General features: G+C 47.4%; 8 protein-coding genes across 8 annotated transcripts; 5 read left to right on the top strand and 3 right to left on the bottom strand.

Moving 5' to 3' along the window:
* Nucleotides 1-291: 291 nt before the first annotated feature.
* Nucleotides 292-1,319, top strand: N7529_005216 (transcriptional regulator SPT3; the record flags this gene model as incomplete). Its single annotated transcript, XM_057240743.1, has 3 exons — nucleotides 292-381; nucleotides 432-1,259; nucleotides 1,314-1,319. 3 exons carry the CDS (start codon nucleotides 292-294, stop codon nucleotides 1,317-1,319), a joined length of 924 nt encoding a protein of 307 aa, XP_057100038.1.
* A 1,555-nt stretch (nucleotides 1,320-2,874) lies between these two features.
* Nucleotides 2,875-3,636, bottom strand: N7529_005215 (blue light-inducible protein Bli-3; the record flags this gene model as incomplete). Its single annotated transcript, XM_057240742.1, has 3 exons — nucleotides 2,875-2,897; nucleotides 2,952-3,360; nucleotides 3,433-3,636. 3 exons carry the CDS (start codon nucleotides 3,634-3,636, stop codon nucleotides 2,875-2,877), a joined length of 636 nt encoding a protein of 211 aa, XP_057100037.1.
* A 2,367-nt stretch (nucleotides 3,637-6,003) lies between these two features.
* On the top strand, nucleotides 6,004-6,876 carry N7529_005214 (putative transcription initiation factor TFIID, 31kD subunit; the record flags this gene model as incomplete). The annotated part of the gene is made up of 1 exon (XM_057240741.1): nucleotides 6,004-6,876. The coding sequence occupies one exon, from the start codon at nucleotides 6,004-6,006 to the stop codon at nucleotides 6,874-6,876; it is 873 nt and encodes a 290-aa protein (XP_057100036.1).
* Nucleotides 6,877-7,609: 733 nt separating this feature from the next.
* On the bottom strand, nucleotides 7,610-8,177 carry N7529_005213 (uncharacterized protein; the record flags this gene model as incomplete). The annotated part of the gene is made up of 2 exons (XM_057240740.1): nucleotides 7,610-7,866; nucleotides 8,021-8,177. The coding sequence occupies 2 exons, from the start codon at nucleotides 8,175-8,177 to the stop codon at nucleotides 7,610-7,612; spliced, it is 414 nt and encodes a 137-aa protein (XP_057100035.1).
* Nucleotides 8,178-8,585: 408 nt separating this feature from the next.
* Nucleotides 8,586-9,553, top strand: N7529_005212 (rRNA-processing protein UTP11; the record flags this gene model as incomplete). Its single annotated transcript, XM_057240739.1, has 2 exons — nucleotides 8,586-8,681; nucleotides 8,768-9,553. The coding sequence occupies 2 exons, from the start codon at nucleotides 8,586-8,588 to the stop codon at nucleotides 9,551-9,553; spliced, it is 882 nt and encodes a 293-aa protein (XP_057100034.1).
* A 326-nt stretch (nucleotides 9,554-9,879) lies between these two features.
* Nucleotides 9,880-10,848, bottom strand: N7529_005211 (uncharacterized protein; the record flags this gene model as incomplete). Its single annotated transcript, XM_057240738.1, has 2 exons — nucleotides 9,880-10,193; nucleotides 10,248-10,848. The coding sequence occupies 2 exons, from the start codon at nucleotides 10,846-10,848 to the stop codon at nucleotides 9,880-9,882; spliced, it is 915 nt and encodes a 304-aa protein (XP_057100033.1).
* A 1,124-nt stretch (nucleotides 10,849-11,972) lies between these two features.
* On the top strand, nucleotides 11,973-13,714 carry N7529_005210 (uncharacterized protein; the record flags this gene model as incomplete). The annotated part of the gene is made up of 3 exons (XM_057240737.1): nucleotides 11,973-12,242; nucleotides 12,292-12,541; nucleotides 12,594-13,714. The coding sequence occupies 3 exons, from the start codon at nucleotides 11,973-11,975 to the stop codon at nucleotides 13,712-13,714; spliced, it is 1,641 nt and encodes a 546-aa protein (XP_057100032.1).
* A 1,191-nt stretch (nucleotides 13,715-14,905) lies between these two features.
* N7529_005209 (acyl-CoA desaturase) lies at nucleotides 14,906-16,222 on the top strand (the record flags this gene model as incomplete). Its single annotated transcript, XM_057240736.1, has 2 exons — nucleotides 14,906-15,143; nucleotides 15,231-16,222. The coding sequence occupies 2 exons, from the start codon at nucleotides 14,906-14,908 to the stop codon at nucleotides 16,220-16,222; spliced, it is 1,230 nt and encodes a 409-aa protein (XP_057100031.1).
* Nucleotides 16,223-16,540: the final 318 nt, after the last annotated feature.

Here is a 16,540-nt window from a genome sequence, read left to right as displayed (position 1 = left end):
CTGTTTTGCTTAGTTTTAGCAAGCATGTCTTTCCCCGGTTCTGGCGCTGCATCGATCGAAGATATCGCTCATGCTAAAATCCTCGAACTTCGCAATTCCATCCTCAATCATTTGCCCGCTAAAACTGGCAGAAGGGTTCCTTCCGCTGCCAAAAGCAACACAAGGACTGCAAGCATCAAAAGCACCAAAAAGACCAAGAGACGGGAAGATCCTGAGATTGTGACTGAAGCTCGGACTCACACTGAGACTAGGAGCTCAGCCAAAAAATGGTTTACTGACATTGCTACAAAGATGATGTTTGTCTCTGGAGAGACTGCTGAGCCTTCCCCTGAAACTACTACTTTGATTGAAGAAATCACCCGCCAACAAGTCATTGAAATCGTGAGTACTGGAGTTCTCGTGTAAATGCATTTAACCGCTAACGTCAAAAGCTTACCCGAAGCACTGCGTTGGCAACCCGGCGTGGAGTTCGCTCTATCTCCACGGACGACCTGATTTTTTTGATCCGCCACGACAAGGCCAAGGTATCTCGTCTTCGAACATTTCTTTCCTGGAAAGATGTCCGCAAAAACGTCAAAGATTCCGACGACAAGGGAGGAGGTGATGCCGCGGACTTTGCTGCCGCCGATGATGCAGCAGGCGCCGTCGCAGGCCCTGCAGATGTAGCCGCCAAACCCAAGAACAAGCGAGCAAAGGTCGGACTTGCCTGGGACGTCAACAGCTTCTACTCGATCCAAGTGCCAGAACGCGAGGACGAAGAGGACGAAGAAGAGGAAGAACAGAACTACGCAACCCTTCAGCGCCTCGCCGCTGCTGACGAACGCACCCGACACATGACAAGAGAAGAGTACGTTTTCTGGTCCGAGTGTCGCCAAGCATCCTTCACCTACCGAAAAAGCAAGCGGTTCCGCGAATGGGCGGGTTTCGGCATCGTCACCGAGTCCAAGCCAAATGACGACATCGTGGATATCCTAGGATTCCTCACTTTCGAAATCGTCCAGACCCTGACCGAAGAGGCGCTCAAAGTCAAGGAACGCGAAGACAACGAGAAGAACCGTCGTGGAGGTGCCGATGCAGGCGAGAACTTGAAGAAGCGCAAGCGCGAGACTGGTCTATTTGACCCGCCTGAGGAGGGCCGCACGCCTATCGAACCGCGGCACGTACGTGAGGCATATCGCAAGTTGCAGGCGACGCCACAAAAGGCCGTTGCAATGCTGCTGCATGAGGGCGGCATTCCTGCGCGTCTTCCTCTTGTTTTGGTGAGTCTTGACTTTTTCTTCATCTATTTCTTACTGTGCTAACTAAGCCTTCAGATTTGAGTGTTTCCGTGGTGCCACTTTGTTGTTTCTTGGCTTTTACACACCGCAGCGGGAGTTTGGGACGATACCCTCTTTTATTTTGTGGCGAATTGGGAGTGAGCTCTTGGTAATATCATCTCGCTTGGATTTATTTTTACAAATGTACCTGGAGGGTGTTTACATGGATTGGAGAACCGAAGCTGGGATTTCACGGCCCTCGTCTACAAATGTAGTAATACAGTTTTAAAAGATAATCTTGAATGTATTTAAATGACATTCATTCTATTTTCTCACAATATGTCCTTAACAAGCTCGAATCGAGCCAAAGCAGTCACTTGTCTGCTATGGCACGAGCCCGCAAGGTAGTAGAGGGGAAAAAAGACCAAATGCCGAAAAGGAATTAGGGTGTTTGATGAAAAGAGCCCACAGAACGGATGTAAATACCGAAGCAAGCCAAGGTATTCGGGTCAAAAATTCAAAGAAATGAATCCGGCATGCCCAAAAACAAGAAGAAAGAATGGGTCCTAGACACAGTTTGAACGATGTCTTTTGAAAGGTAAGTTAGTATTCAAGGTCACAGCAAATGTAAATGCCCCCTGGAGAGTCGTAGGTTCTGGTAGGTTTGAATTTTGGCCAAAGGCCCCTGTGCGATGGAACAGCGTCCGGACAGGTGAGGAAGGAAGAAACGAAAAGGAGAAGTTGGGAGGAGACGGAAGTATTTATACTGAGCTCCTTTTCCCTGTATACTGTTCTTCCAATGTTGTTTTCTATTGTTCTCTTTTCATTCCCCTTTTCTATTGATCTGATTGTTTAGTTATTGTATTATTTCCTATATACATGTATGTATGTATATGTAGGTCTAGTTTATCATATTTGTTTGATTGATACTATCACGAGCAAGGTGCCATATTGCACCCAGCTTTCGCGCTATTTGAAGTTCAACAAAGCGTGTGATACAACCTCGAACTTAAATTTGTCTCTATTCCAGAGTTGAACAGCGCATAGGCCATCATTCTGGGAGCCACTGAGTAGCATTGAATAGTGACATCATAACGTTCATGAGACTGAGAACGCCTAGAACATGTTGGCAAGTTTGTGGTGTATGTGGTTGTTGGTTCGATTGCGAATTGTAATATACTGATGTAGGTGTAGACCAGAGATGCAATGGCGGCGATTGCAGGATTGGAAGGATCAATTTGTAAGACACAAGCATCCATTGGCATATTGATTGGCACTTACTGATGGAGAAAACCAGCGAGTGCGGCCACAGAACAAGCGTAAGAGTTAGATTTACCATCTTCTGCAGCAGTATCTCACATTTCTTCCTTGGATATAGTGCTGGCGCGGCCACGGTGGTGGAGATGGTAAGCTATGTGGAGGTTGGTGGGGATCGAACGATGGGCAGTTCTGCCCTGGAAGAGCACGATCTCATACTGAAGGAGAAAAGTCTACGTCCCAATGGCCTTTGTGATTATGCACAGCAGAGAATATCATTAACTCCTAAGTATTTTGCCATATCATTCAGTCATACAACATAAGAGTATCTAGCTGCCACTACAGGAACGGTAAGATCAGCTTATTCCTTGTGCGTCCGGCGCCCTAAAAACAAGTCAGTATAATTCAAACCACAAAGAGAAGGAACAATGGACATACACTCAGCGAGCTCCTCCTTGGTCAATTCCCGAATACCATTGATGGAAGGAACATTGCCCTGCACAGCACCCTTAACAGTATCATAGGCGCGACCAAGCAACCCCTTGTGGGTAACGTTATGCGTCGCCAGCTTCGCTTCGAGCCTGATGACACCGATCCGCGGGTCCTTGGGGCCACCGTCGTGCACACCGTCGCCCATATCACCAATCCACGCCTTCAGCATGGGCGAGTAGTACTTCTCCACGGTTTCAGAGTCACTGATGATGGATGCAGTACCTGAGATGGAAGCCCAGGCTCCACTGGAGGGGTCAAGGAAGGACATATTGGTTTCTTGTGGGTGTGCGGCGAGGTCCATGGCCTTGCCGGAGAAAAGGTTGGTGTGGAAGATCAAATCAATGCCGCCGTTTTCCTGTGTGGGGACACTTGTTAGTACATGGCTTTGTTTGATATTCGAGTATATAGAAGTTTGGAAATGCCATACCTGTGCGGCGAGGGCCATGCAGCGCGATGCCAGATAGTCGCCGTCGGATTGTTTGGTGGTCAACATGCCAAACTTCACTTGGGAGATGAAGGTGGTCAAGTCTTCGATCTTCTGAGGAAGAGGAGGGTCCTCGAAGTTCTTGGACTTGTAGGGGTCCACGGGGTGGTTGCCCGTACTTGTGTTGGTAGTGGCGTCTGCAGACATGGTGTATGTGATTAAGATAGAGATTGTGAATTAAACAAAAGCAGGAAGCTCAGGACAACTTATATGTGACAGCTGATATCAACTTTTCTTGGAAGTATGAGCCTCGTCAATGTGACGTCAGTGATTAGATTCAGGGATCACCCCATGAACACATTTGTCCACTTTTACTGCTCCAGTACTTCCATTCAAGTCCAATCATGCATCAGAAAGTATAAAAAACTCGCAATTACGAAGCCTATGGTCTCTATGGGTCTGGGCAGCTCTCTTGGAATTATCTCCATCGAGGTCGATCGCGATCTACTTTGGATACTCGATCATCTCGATCATTACATCACAGTCATGCACAGTCATGCACAGCTCCGCGTCTCTCGTTGATAATCGAGTCAATCTCTCTTAGTCAATAATTCTGGTCACAATTGACAATTATTCAACTAGCGACTGTCGGAAAACCGCAAATCTGATATTTTGCACATTTGAATGAAGTGTGGCTCCCCAGATCGGCAGCATTAACAGATCGATAGCATCACCAATCGATAAACCCCCTGAGAAACATTAGAGTTGTGTGAGTAACTGGCCCATTCAGGTTTATTATCTTACTTGTGAGCCCTTCCGGTCTAGAAGGGGGTTTGGAGTCCGGTGTTCCTAATTAGGAAATATCCAAACATGAGGGTCCTAGTTATACCTAACATGTAGATTGAGACATCTCTCCTGCGCAACCTAGTCGGCTGGACTTGTGTCAAGTCGTCCTGTATGGTAGTTACCCTTTTTATGATAGTACCCTTTACGGGGCATGTAGCAAAATTCATGCGCTAGGGTTCGAAATGTGTCGACTGCAGTTTGGGAATTGTATATAATAGGTACTTCGCACCACCCCTCCTTTTTATTGTAGATTTCTTTGGCACTCTTTTCATTTTACTGGAATTTGATTATATCCTTCTTCCCCAAAAATATCTAAGAATCATACATACATACACGTACGTTGGTTGTCACCCTCGCCGTACCAACCTTGGAAGGTTCAAAGTCGTATGGTATCTTCTCAGTTTACTACCGAGTAAACAATTCTAAAAAATCGATTTAGCAAGGGCCGTGAACCAGAAACAATGATAACTAACCTTCGAGCAGAAAGCCATAATAAATTCAATACAACGGCCATTATTCCAACCAAAAATGCTATACCAGAGTCAACAAACGGAGGTCCATAAAAAGCAACCCAGGAAAGGAAGAACAATATACCTTCCTGTCCCCAAATCCATACTCCTCTCACCACCATCCTCCTCCCCTGCGCCTTGATCTTGAACCAAGTTGGCACCAAATCTGTCCGACAGGTCTTCCCATTAACAACAATACACCCACCCTTAACCGGCCGACATTCAAGATGCCATCGGCGACGTTCCATGATACCCCTGATTCGATCATTGCAAAATGATTCATCGGTGCGAAATGAGCATTTCTCCATTGGACATTCAAGTTTGCTCTCGAATCTCTCGACCAGCCAGTCAACTTTTAGGTGTACGCCTGTGTAGACCATGGAGTAGAAATGGCGACTACTGTGTTTTAGGGCCAGAGCGTCTGGGTAGCATAAGTAGGTGCTTATTTGGAGGTGAAGTTCTGACGGGAGAGTCATCAGACTTGGACCGCTTGAGCAAGGCTGTATAGGTTCCATGTCTGGTGCCGTGAGAGAGTCTGAGAGATGTTGCGTTGTGAAACGAGGTCGTGGACTTGCGGGTGAAATATGTCTCTTATACAATACGAGGTCAAAAGTCGGTGCCTAGCCTGGAGGCTGCTGATGGCGTTGTTTTTGGTGGTCGATATCTTCAGAAATAGTCAAATTTTGACAAATCTAACACAGCTGCCTATTTACTTGTGTACTCCAAACATGGCAAGTTCTGAGGGACCTTATATGCCGATGCTTACTGTCTAGCGCGAAACAGTGACTGGACACTTCATGCGACCATAGCCTATTGGTCATAGACAACTGAATGATACAATTGATTAAGCATTAAGCATATGATTCATGATTCACCAACAAAGGCAACTGAAGGTGAAACTTCCATAACTAATATCCAATGTTGCATCCATTCATTGATGGACATTCCAAGTGCTCGATTACCTAATGCGGTTTAGCTCAATATCGGAGCTCCTGCGCTGGACTTCTTTTCGGCTTCACCAAATTGTCACTCTATTACTCCACACTCGCTCGCACTATTGGATTGCCAGCATCTGAGCAGCAAAGTTGCGCTGGCAATTTCGCCCCAAGATACTGAGCAGGTCCTCTTATCAAGGTGCAATTCCGACTTCATCACTTCTGCAAGATCGCGACTCCCTCTCCATCATCTTCCTTGATCTCCGATCAACACTCTCACCAAAATGGCATCACCAAGCCAAACCCAAGGATCGGTGCCTCCAACCCAACCTCCTCTCACACCACCTGCCGAAGCCACCACAAACGGTGTCGCGCCCGCCCCCCAGGCTCAACCCAGTACCCAAGCCGCAGCCCCCCAACCCTCAACAGCACCACAAGCCCCACAAGTCCCGGGGACATCAATCCAAGATAGCGGGAAATCGCGACGCCCACGCGACGTGCGGCTGGTCCACATGCTCCTCGCCTCGCTAGGCGTAACCGCCTACCAAGACCGGGTCCCTCTCCAACTCCTCGACTTCGCATACCGCTACACCGCCAACGTCCTGCAAGATGCCGTGCATCTCGCCACAGAAGGTTACGCTGCAGCAACAGACGGCGCAGCCGGCCCCAAGGGCTCCGCCGAAGTCAGTAGTGTATCCCTGCCGGCACTGCGTCTGAGCATTGCCTCGCGCCTGCACTTTCAGTTCCAGACCGGGCTGCCAAAGGAGTTCCTGATGGATGTTGCGTCGGAGCGTAACCGGATTGCGTTGCCTGGTGTTTCGCGTGGCTTTGATCCCGCTGCTGCTCCGAATGGGGCGCCCAAAGATGCTAACCAGAGTGTTTCGGTAGGAGGGCTGCGCTTGCCTCCCGAGCGCTTCTGTCTTACTGGCTTGGGGTGGAATATGAAGGATGAGTGGGACAGTGAGGGCGAAGAAGAGGTGCCTGACGCACCGCCGCTTGCAGCTGGGAATGGTGTTGTTTCTGGTGACGTGGCTGGGGATAATGAGGAGGGTGGTGATGAAGAAGAGGACGATGGGAAGATGGAGGATATCTTCGGCGAAGATACCACCATGGGCGAGGCGGGTGGTGATGAGGATCGGAATATGACTGATGTTTAAGGGCATTCGGTATTACTCCGTGTTTCCTTCGCTTGCTTTGGCCCTAGGTCTGCAGTGTTCCTGGCGTATGGTGTTGTTGGTCTATTGTCTCTATCTATCTCATACCACGGCATGGGGGACTGGTTTATAAATTGGAGAAAGTCTACTCCATGTATTATGTCTACAAACCGGATATGAGGAGTCAAGCTCCCATAGTCGGCCAAATCACAGTTAATAGGAAGAAAAATGGAAATAAAAACATCTTCCTGTTCAATTGAACCGAGATATGCAATTGTCTGTATATTGTACATAATTCAAGTCCATCCCATCGCTCCGCAGTAGGGATGGTCATGCAATGTGATCGAAATGCCCAGCAAAACGCCTACTTTGTTCGCCTTAGTGCGCCAAGAGGAGAGAATTTGTAAACCCTGATCAGTGGGGGCTGAGTGAGTACCCGAGGCCGACCAGTCCGGCGGGACAATCTGATAGCCTTCCACTAAAGTGAGAATGGAAAGAGACACGGTGTTTGTCGAGCTTGAAGCCGGTGCTTCAGCACCAGCCCAACGACGGGGCAGTACACCAGGCCGGGCGAGAGTCTGACAGTCTCCTCAAGCACGGACTCAAGACGAAGTCCTCACACTTCGACCGCCGAAGAAACGCAATAAGCAGAATACTCAAGACGCCAAAACCCATATAGACAAGAAATACTCACACAAGATGAAGAGAGGAAGAAGTACAAGAGAACGACCAGTAATCATTTACCCTCCTCTCGCCTCCGAGCTTCATCATTGCGCATCATACTAATAACCTCAGCTCGGCGCTTCTCGACACGCGCGAGCTCTTCCTCGCGCGCCCGTCGCCTCTCTTCAAAAGAAGCGAACCACTCCTCGCGTGCGCGGTCCTCTTCTTCCGGCTTTGCGTGAGCAACCATGCATGAGTTCATTGCGAGGCGCTGTTGCCGGCAGACCCATGTGGCAGTGACGGTACGGTTAACGGCGCACTCGGCAAATGCTAATCAGATTGAGTTAGTGAATTGAGCGTTGGAAGGTGCGGAGCGGAAAACGTGGTCACGAGAGCGGGATTGGTTTTCCGCTTCATGTGCAACTCAAGCCAATGTATGTGGAAAGAAAGCAGGTTCTGTATGGGAGTAAGGGTAATCGCATACCTTTAATCTCGGGGGCGCAATGGGCCCGTACACGCTTGTAGTAAAGCAGTTTTACTTCTTGTTCTTGGGGGGCTGAGAGCGGAAGAGGGTTGCGAAGGTTAAATTGCTTGGGTCTACTCGTTGAAGAGGCATCGGAGGATGTGGATGGTGTAGTCATTGGGACTGATTTGGTCGATCTCGAGGATCGAAGTTCGGTTTAAGTGTATGGGACGATCAATGAGTCGGATAGTTTGCTTTGAAACGATATTGGGCCTGGTTGAGAGACAATTGATGAGATGGAAGGCTGCTGTAGATCCCAAGAAAAAGAATTGAAAAGATCAGGTGCAATTTGCAAGCTTCGTTACTGAATGGCTTGCAGCAAAGATCGAAGCCAAGTGGGAGATGTTGATGCGGAGCGCGAGTGAGCCGAGCTCAGGCGGAGAGAAAAAACCCAGCAGAAAAAAAAGTTTCTCCAACTGATCTCGACTCGCCTTCTTCTTGTTGATCTTTGCATCTTCCGATTTCCGATTCATCTTTCTCCTCTATCTTCTCGATTCTATCGTCTCGGGAATAAACATAATCCAGCATGTCGTCCATGCGCAATGCCGTTCAACGGCGCAACCACAAAGAGCGTGGTCAGATCCAGGGCCGCGAGAAATGGGGTATCCTCGAGAAGCACAAGGTCAGTATATCTTTGCGAAGTATCAGCATGATATCTCTGCACAATTTTCTAACCAGTTTAAAAACAACATCTCTAACGTTTAACAGGACTACTCGCTCCGTGCCAAAGATTACAATGCCAAGAAGGCCAAGCTGAAGCGCCTCGAAGAGAAGGCGAAGGATCGTAACCCCGATGAATTCGCATTCGGTATGATGGGCGATAAAAACCGAACTCAGGGTCGGCATGGACGCGGCGCAGGCACAACACGAGACTCTGCCACGGCACAGGGGCTGAGCCATGAAGCAATCAAGCTACTCAAGACGCAAGATAAAGGATACCTCCGAACGGTTGGAGAGCGGCTTCGCCGCGAGATTGAGCGCCTGGAGCGCGATGTGGAATTGCAGAACGGCATGAACAAGTCTCTAGGGAAGAAGGATGGAAAGAAGGACGAGGAAAGCATGGACGAGGATAACTTCGACGGGTTCGATGACGAATTTGATGATTTCGATTTCGGCGCTCCGGTGAAGCCCAAGCCAAACAGAACCGTGTTTGCCGAAGACAGAAAAGATCAGTTGGCGTTGAAGAAGCAGCGGTTACAACAAGAGGAGGCTGCTAGTGATGATGAAGATGATCAATCAAGCACCAAGGCCCGCAAGACGCCGAAAGAACTTGAAATTGAACGCAAAGCACTCGTGGAAGCCCGGCGGGCTCGCAAGATCCGAAAGCGCGCCATCGAAGCCCGTCAGAACAAGTTGACTGCGCTGCGCAAGCAACATGCCGAGATCCAGACTGCCGAAAAAGAGCTTGATTGGCAACGGGCTAAGCTGGGCAATTCCGTCGGAGGCACGAACAAGGACGGAATCAAGTGGAAGATTCGTGAGCGCAAGCGTTAAGCTTCTTGTCTTTGCTTTGGAGTTTATGAGTGATGAGTCGCTATCATCTTTTTGTATATATTGATACCAACCATAGAGGCAGTCCGGCGTATACAGTCGCATTCTAGCAAACTAAAAGTCCTGGTTATTGACTTTGTGCTAGAACCTCCACTAAGTTTTGCTTGTTCTCTATGCTGCATGACGTATACGGGTAGCAGCAAGTATCCTCTATGACACTTGAGTCTTGTATTATTGGACTGTGAGTACATAAATGTGGATATAGAAATAACTATTTCGCGTGGGCATTCTATTGTCACAATCATCGCATAAAAAGAGAGACACATGATTCAGTTCTTTTCTGTAGGTGGTGTTGCCTTTTGGCTCTCCTTGCGAGCAGCGCCCACCCGTGAGCAGACCTTGAGCTTGGAGAAAAAGAACAAGACCTGCAGGGATGAGATGACCACATGAGCGGTGAGAGACAACCGGTTCCAATGCAGATGGAGGAGGTATGCGACGATGATCGGTTCGAGTATAGTGCTAAGCAGAGAAGCAGCATAGGTTATATCGTAGAATCTGTACAGCAGCTCAGTCTGCGTTGAACAACCTCGCCGGAGGATCAGCGTCAAATGCGAGGCAACACCCAGGGTGCCATCGAAGAACACTATTTTACTCATTTTAGCATGAGAAAAGCAAGTAGACTTAGAGATTCTCTTACCCCAGAAGCCAAACATATCCGCGAGAGTTCTCGAGTGGAATCTTGTTGAAAGACCATTTTCAGGGAGATTGAAAGCCAAAGACAAGAATCCCTGGATCATTACAATAGTTCCCACATGATGCAAGACAATCAACAACTTCAAATCCTGGGCTCGAAGAAGCTCAAATGTTTTGAATGCGCACACCAAGTACATAGCAACAGAGGCGACATCTCCCAGCGTAGCGTGAGTGATGGAAGGGTCCGCGAAATACGAATCAGACCAATGGCGGCCTCCAAAGACCACCTCGAACACTCCCTTGGATACCGTAGACAGTGAGATCAATCGAACGATCCAATCAAGATGTGTAATGGAGAAGATTCGCTGGAACCGGGTTTCCATTTTCGTATATTTTGTTCCGTATAGAGCGGGAAGCACAAACGCTTGGAGGACATATCGATCAAGAACAAAGAATGTGATGAGAAGGCTGGCAATGGCTGGAGCCATGAAGCTGCCCAGTCGCGTTATCAACACGCAGTCTCCATAGTAGTGTGGATGGGCGAAGTAGACATCCTCCGACAAAAACGCTTTGCAGCCAGAGCTGATCAATCTTTCGGGCTGCATCTTGAATAGATCGTGTAGCTCTGTAAAGGTTATTCCAAGGATACCTATTAACTTATATTATAACTTATATTATTATGATACAAGTATAAGGTGCTCGGCCCCTCGTCAGCACTCGAGACCCACTACAAGGGGTATATTTTGCAACAATCGAAGAGTGGATGGACTACGCCGGAGGAAGACTTGAAACCGAATCATGAGAATCCTTCAAAGAGTTGAACCTTTTTAAGTTTGAGTCTGGTAGAAATTTGGTCTCGGTCGAAACATCAAGGGCCATAATCTAGACAGAACTGGGTCTCAACTGTTTCCCAGACGTCATCTCCATTTAGCCTATGCTCAATAATATCTAGGGTCATCCAGACTCATGGATACCGTAGGGAACCGAGGGAAATTCGGCACTTTAGCAAAAGATACATCACAAGTATATTGCATCCAATGCACGTACCTGCAGGGCTAAATAATGCTGTGGGGAACCCTGAATGAAAAGAAAGCCTTCAAATTCAAGAGCAAATCCAAATTCCGGGCACCTTAATTTGAGGCTACTCTAAATTAAGGGAGCTTCGCAAGTGCTAAGGCTTCCCCGGCTCCGCTCATATGATACGGGAACTACATAGAAAGTTGCCAAAAATGAGAACCCGAATAGTCCAATAAAAACTAAGTATTTGTCTGCCCTAAGAAATCTGAGGAATGAACAGTGTCCATCTAATCTCTTTGGAAATAGTCCCGAGGTCCACCTCTCCACGGATCAACGTTGTGACCCACTATATGCCTATCTTTACTTAAAGCAGTGGCTTGAGACGAACTCGAGACTGTAAACGTTAACGATAATCCCCATATACTTTCTGATTTCTTCCTACCATGTTGAATCAAGGTACCAAATTGCGCTCTACACTATTGCAAACCTCGGCGTTGAGCCAGTGGGTCACGGAGGTCGTCAGACTTAAAAAACCGTCATATCAAATTTGATGGAATACAATGTACATCCCGAGGTAGTCACAGATACACTAGCTCAAAAGCGTGAAAAAAAACATCGCTGGTTTTTGTTCCCTCATGCGTCATGCTCACAGTGCTCCCCTCATTCCATATATGCAAAGTTTTTGCCTGGGGATCCAGTGAAACCGCCAGCAATGCTGGGAATGGGAAACGTCTCCGCTAAACTGAGGATGAAGCTTACAGACTCTCAGCGCTTCTCCCTCACTATTGTTGCTCTGGCAAGCGTGTCCCTCACTGTCTCGCTCAGCTCTACTTCTATGAGCAATGCTGTCCCGATGATTACAAGTCAATTTCACGGGACTGATGTTCAAGCTTTCTGGTCTGGAACGGCAAATCTTCTTTGCTCTGCTGTCTTCCAGCCTGCATTTGCAGTCTTCTCATATATCTTTGGACGAAAGCCTCTGGTAAGCAAACATCTGTCGGCGTCAGTCTCGGATGTTAACGAATGTTCAGTTTATACTTGCTTCCCTGCTATTCTTAGCGGGATCGGCTCTTGCGACAGGCTCTCAAAGCTTTGATGTGCTCCTTGCTGCCAGATCTATACAAGGCTTTGGAGGTGGTGGGTTGCTCACGCTTTCCGAGATCCTGATCGCGGACTTAACGCCGCTAAGGGAGCGCGGAAAATGGATTGGCATTCTCAGTATGATGTGGGCTATTGGGTGCGTTAGCGGGCCCATAGTGGGTGGTGCGCTGGCCCACAGGGGTATGTTCTCATCGATCTGGGCCCTGAATCATATCTAACAATTTGTCCTTAGATGTTTGGAGATGGATATTTGCATTGAACCTGCCCCTTGCTAGTATCTCACTGATATTGATCTCTATTTCTTTAAAATCTCGCTACTACTCCATGACCTTTTATGAAGAGAGCACGAGGCAGAAGCTCGCCCGTGTTGACTGGGTTGGATTCGGCCTCTTCATCCCATCGATGTCTAGTTTTCTCATCCCGCTCACTTGGGGTGGAGAGCTATTTGCTTGGGATAGTTGGCATACCTTGGTACCACTTCTGGTTGGTGTCGGGGGACTAGGAGCATTTATGATATACGAAATTTTCCTCGCAAGAGAGCCATTCTTGTTGAAAAGCATTTTCCGGGACTGGAACGCAAAGCTGGTCTATGTGCAGACATTTTTGCATGGATTGATAGTGAGTCTGCCCTACCTCAACAAGCTACTCTTTTTATTCTCAGTTCTGACTAAAGATAATATACAAAAGGTCTGGTGTCTTTTATACTACCTCCCACTCTATTACCAAGCTGTCAAGTCATATACAGCTCTTATGTCAGGTGTCGCTCTACTCCCTGAGACATTCAGCATCACTCTTGCTGCCGGTCTAGTTGGATTTTTGATTGCTAGCACCGGCCGCTACCGAGAAGCTCTGACAGCAGGGTGGATCATTGCAACAACAAGCCTCGGAACATTATATCTACTCGATGTCCACACAGCAACCCATGAATGGGTCCTTATTAACCTGTTTGTGGGCCTAGGAACAGGATCTTTGTTTACAAGTCTCAATTTAGCAGTCCAGTCACACATTGCGGCACACGAAGTCTCCCATGCCCTTGGATTCTTCGCGTTCTTTCGCGCCTTGGGCCAGGCAATTGGTGTTGCTGTGGGAGGCGCAACTTTCGACAATATGTTCCGATCAAAGGTAAAACAAAATGCCGAACTTGCCTCCTACACAAACCAGCTGAGTAAAGGAGCAGCGGCATTGATCGAGCTTTTGAAAACTATTCCTGATTCAGATCCTCGAAAGCCGGCCTTGATCAAAACTTATGCAGATTCGCTGAGAGTGCTCTGGCCGGTGATGTGTGGTTGCTCTGGGGTGGCACTATTAGTGAGTTTATTTATCAAGGTCTATAGTCTGGGACCAGGTAAGTGAGATTTCAACACACTACAATTGAGAGCTTTGTTGATCCATGTTGTACAGGAAAAGAAGATATTGAGTCTGGGAGCGAGATTGTTTCTATGAACTCTAGAGAGGAGCTTGCAGGAGGACATCACAGGTCCAGAAAGCATTAAAACACGCAGACCATGACTTGGTATTTAGATATTACGCACTGTAAGATCACCAGAGGTAAAAGTGAAGCCCTATGATTGTAGACGTCAATGGTTGCGGAAATTTCAATTACGTTACAAAATCTTGGAAGCCTTCCAATTGTAATCCCAAAATCAAGATGTGAGGTAGTCTCTTTTGGCTGTGAAACCAATCCACTTCACGGAGGAACTTCCTGGCGGGCACCACCTTACCTTCCAGCTAAACTAATGTAACGACCAAGTGGAGAAGAAATACTTGAAGAGCGAAAAAGAAGGCAAAAAGGGACCATCTCAGATCCCCACTATTGTTGGCTAAATAGATCTTCACGTTTGTTAGGCTATTCCACCGAGCCTGCCTATTCTCAAAATTGAAGCTGGCAAGGAATATTAGTCAAACCAGCGAAAATTGAGAGGGAAGATTCTCAGACTCCCAAGTTCTACGGGATAGTTTCCAGTCGCAGATTAGATCCGCAATTATTTGCCTCTTCCTCGGCTCTTCTGTTCCTAATGTGTTTCATCTATTCGCGGTGGATCTTCATGACCTCGAGATACACCATTTCACTCGGACCCTAAAGATGTGATGATCAGCCAAATGCTTTGCCGTATCTAGTTGAGGCGAAAGGATTAGGGAAATGGATCACTTTGGTCTGTGTTCCCGATTTTAGGTGCTGGGTCCAAACACGGTCGACTTCCTTGAAGAGGTTTTAGACTGTGTCGCACCAATCTATAGACCTGTCTCATTCAACGCCGCGGGAAGGACAACTAAAGTTTAGCCAACTGCTATTTGGGACTTTACCTATATTGTCTAAATCGAGAGAGAGAAAAAAAAAAAGAAGATATGGACCACATGCTACGAGTCAACTATTATGACTGGTCAGCCTTGGCGCCCTCTAACTCACATGCTTAATGGACCCCCTAGATAAGATCCTTATAACCCGCCTTGAATGTCTCTAGTTCTTGGTTAGAGTCTTCTTCCTATCTTCTTGTACATCTGATTCTGGTATTGATCAGTCTGTGGGACTGTCAACCATCTCACATGTCTACACGGCAAGACTCTCCTCAGCTCCAGGAGAAGGGCCGACTTCCTGCCAACAATAACCCTGCACAACAAAAGCAAGTACCATGGTACAAGAAGCTCGACTGGCTCATGGTCACCATGGTCATTCTCGTTCCTGCATTTGCAGGCCTTAGCACGATCTGGGTGCCTTTCCAAAAGAAAACGAAGATCATGGCATTTTTCTATAATCTCATGAAGGGATTCAGCATCACAGGAGGTACGTAACTACAGATTTCTGTCTTGTCAGAAAATATAGTCATCTCATGGTTACATTACCACAGCAAGTTATTGACATAAGGAACAGGCTACCACCGTCTCTGGTCTCACAAATCCTACTCAGCCAGCAAGTCTCTACAAATATTCTTGATGCTCTTCGGCGCTGGCGCCGGACAAGGCTCAATCAAACTCTGGTGCCGAGAGCACCGCGCCCACCACCGTTATGTGGATACCGACCAAGATCCATACAGCGTCCAAAAAGGTCTCTTCTACTCCCACGTCGGTTGGATCATTTTCAAAGACGACCCTAACAAAATCGGACGTGTAAACGTGGAAGACCTAAAACGGGATCCCATTGTGACCTTCCAGGCCTATTACTACTGGCAACTCTTCCTACTAATGGCATACATTGGGCCTACGCTCATTGCAGGATTGGGGTGGGGTGATTGGCTGGGCGGGTACATCTACGGAGGACTTCTGGGTACAGCTCTTGTGCAGCAAAGCACGTTCTGCATCAACTCGCTTGCTCATTGGATGGGAGACCAGCCCTATGGAACTTTCAAGTCTGCCCGGAATTGCTTTATTGTTGCCATCCTCACGCTTGGCGAGGGGTATCACAACTTCCACCATGAGTTTCCGTCGGACTGGCGCAATGGAGTGCGGTGGTATGAGTTCGATCCTACAAAGTGGAGTATTTGGTTGTGGACGCAGTTCGGTCTTGTCTCCGACTTGCGGTTCTTCTCTATGAATGAGATCAACAAGAGCATGCTCCAGGCATCTCAGAAACAGCTTGATCTACAGTACAAGACTATTCAATGGGGTGTCCCGATAGCAGACTTGCCCGTCATGCTCTTGGAAGAATACTATGAGCAAGCTCAAACACGACATTTGATCTTAATTGAGAGAATTGTTTACGATATTACGGAGTTCTATAAGATACACCCTGGTGGCGTGGGATTGATCAAATCGGGAATTGGTAAGGATGCCACAAGGATGTTCAATGATATGTATAAACATTCAAATGTGGCGCTTAACCTTCTTGCGAGCATGAGGATTGCGGTGGTTGATGAAGATATGTGACTGAGATGTATATAGTCCGAGATTCAGATAGATACCACTTGACATATGTTTTACGATGGCCAAAATGTCTTTCCTTGTAGCTTTCCAAGGATTGTAAAATGGACATCATTTGTAAAAAGAATCATAGTGCCTAAAGTTGAACACATTTATGGCACTTTCATATAAAACATATGTTACTTCAAATTTGTTTGATAGTGGGGCGACATATGTGCTATGATATTGAGTATAACAATGACCAGGTCAATACCTACAGTTGGACACAGAGAGTAATCATCAGCACTTCCATATACTCATACGCTCAGGAGTAGACCCTAATGC

Source organism: Penicillium soppii (assembly GCF_028829465.1).
Source record: "Penicillium soppii strain IBT 18220 chromosome Unknown utg000004l, whole genome shotgun sequence".
Lineage (NCBI taxonomy): Eukaryota > Fungi > Ascomycota > Eurotiomycetes > Eurotiales > Aspergillaceae > Penicillium > Penicillium soppii.
The sequence above is the reverse complement of the archived record's forward strand: the minus strand, read 5'-3'. Positions and strand labels throughout refer to the sequence as shown.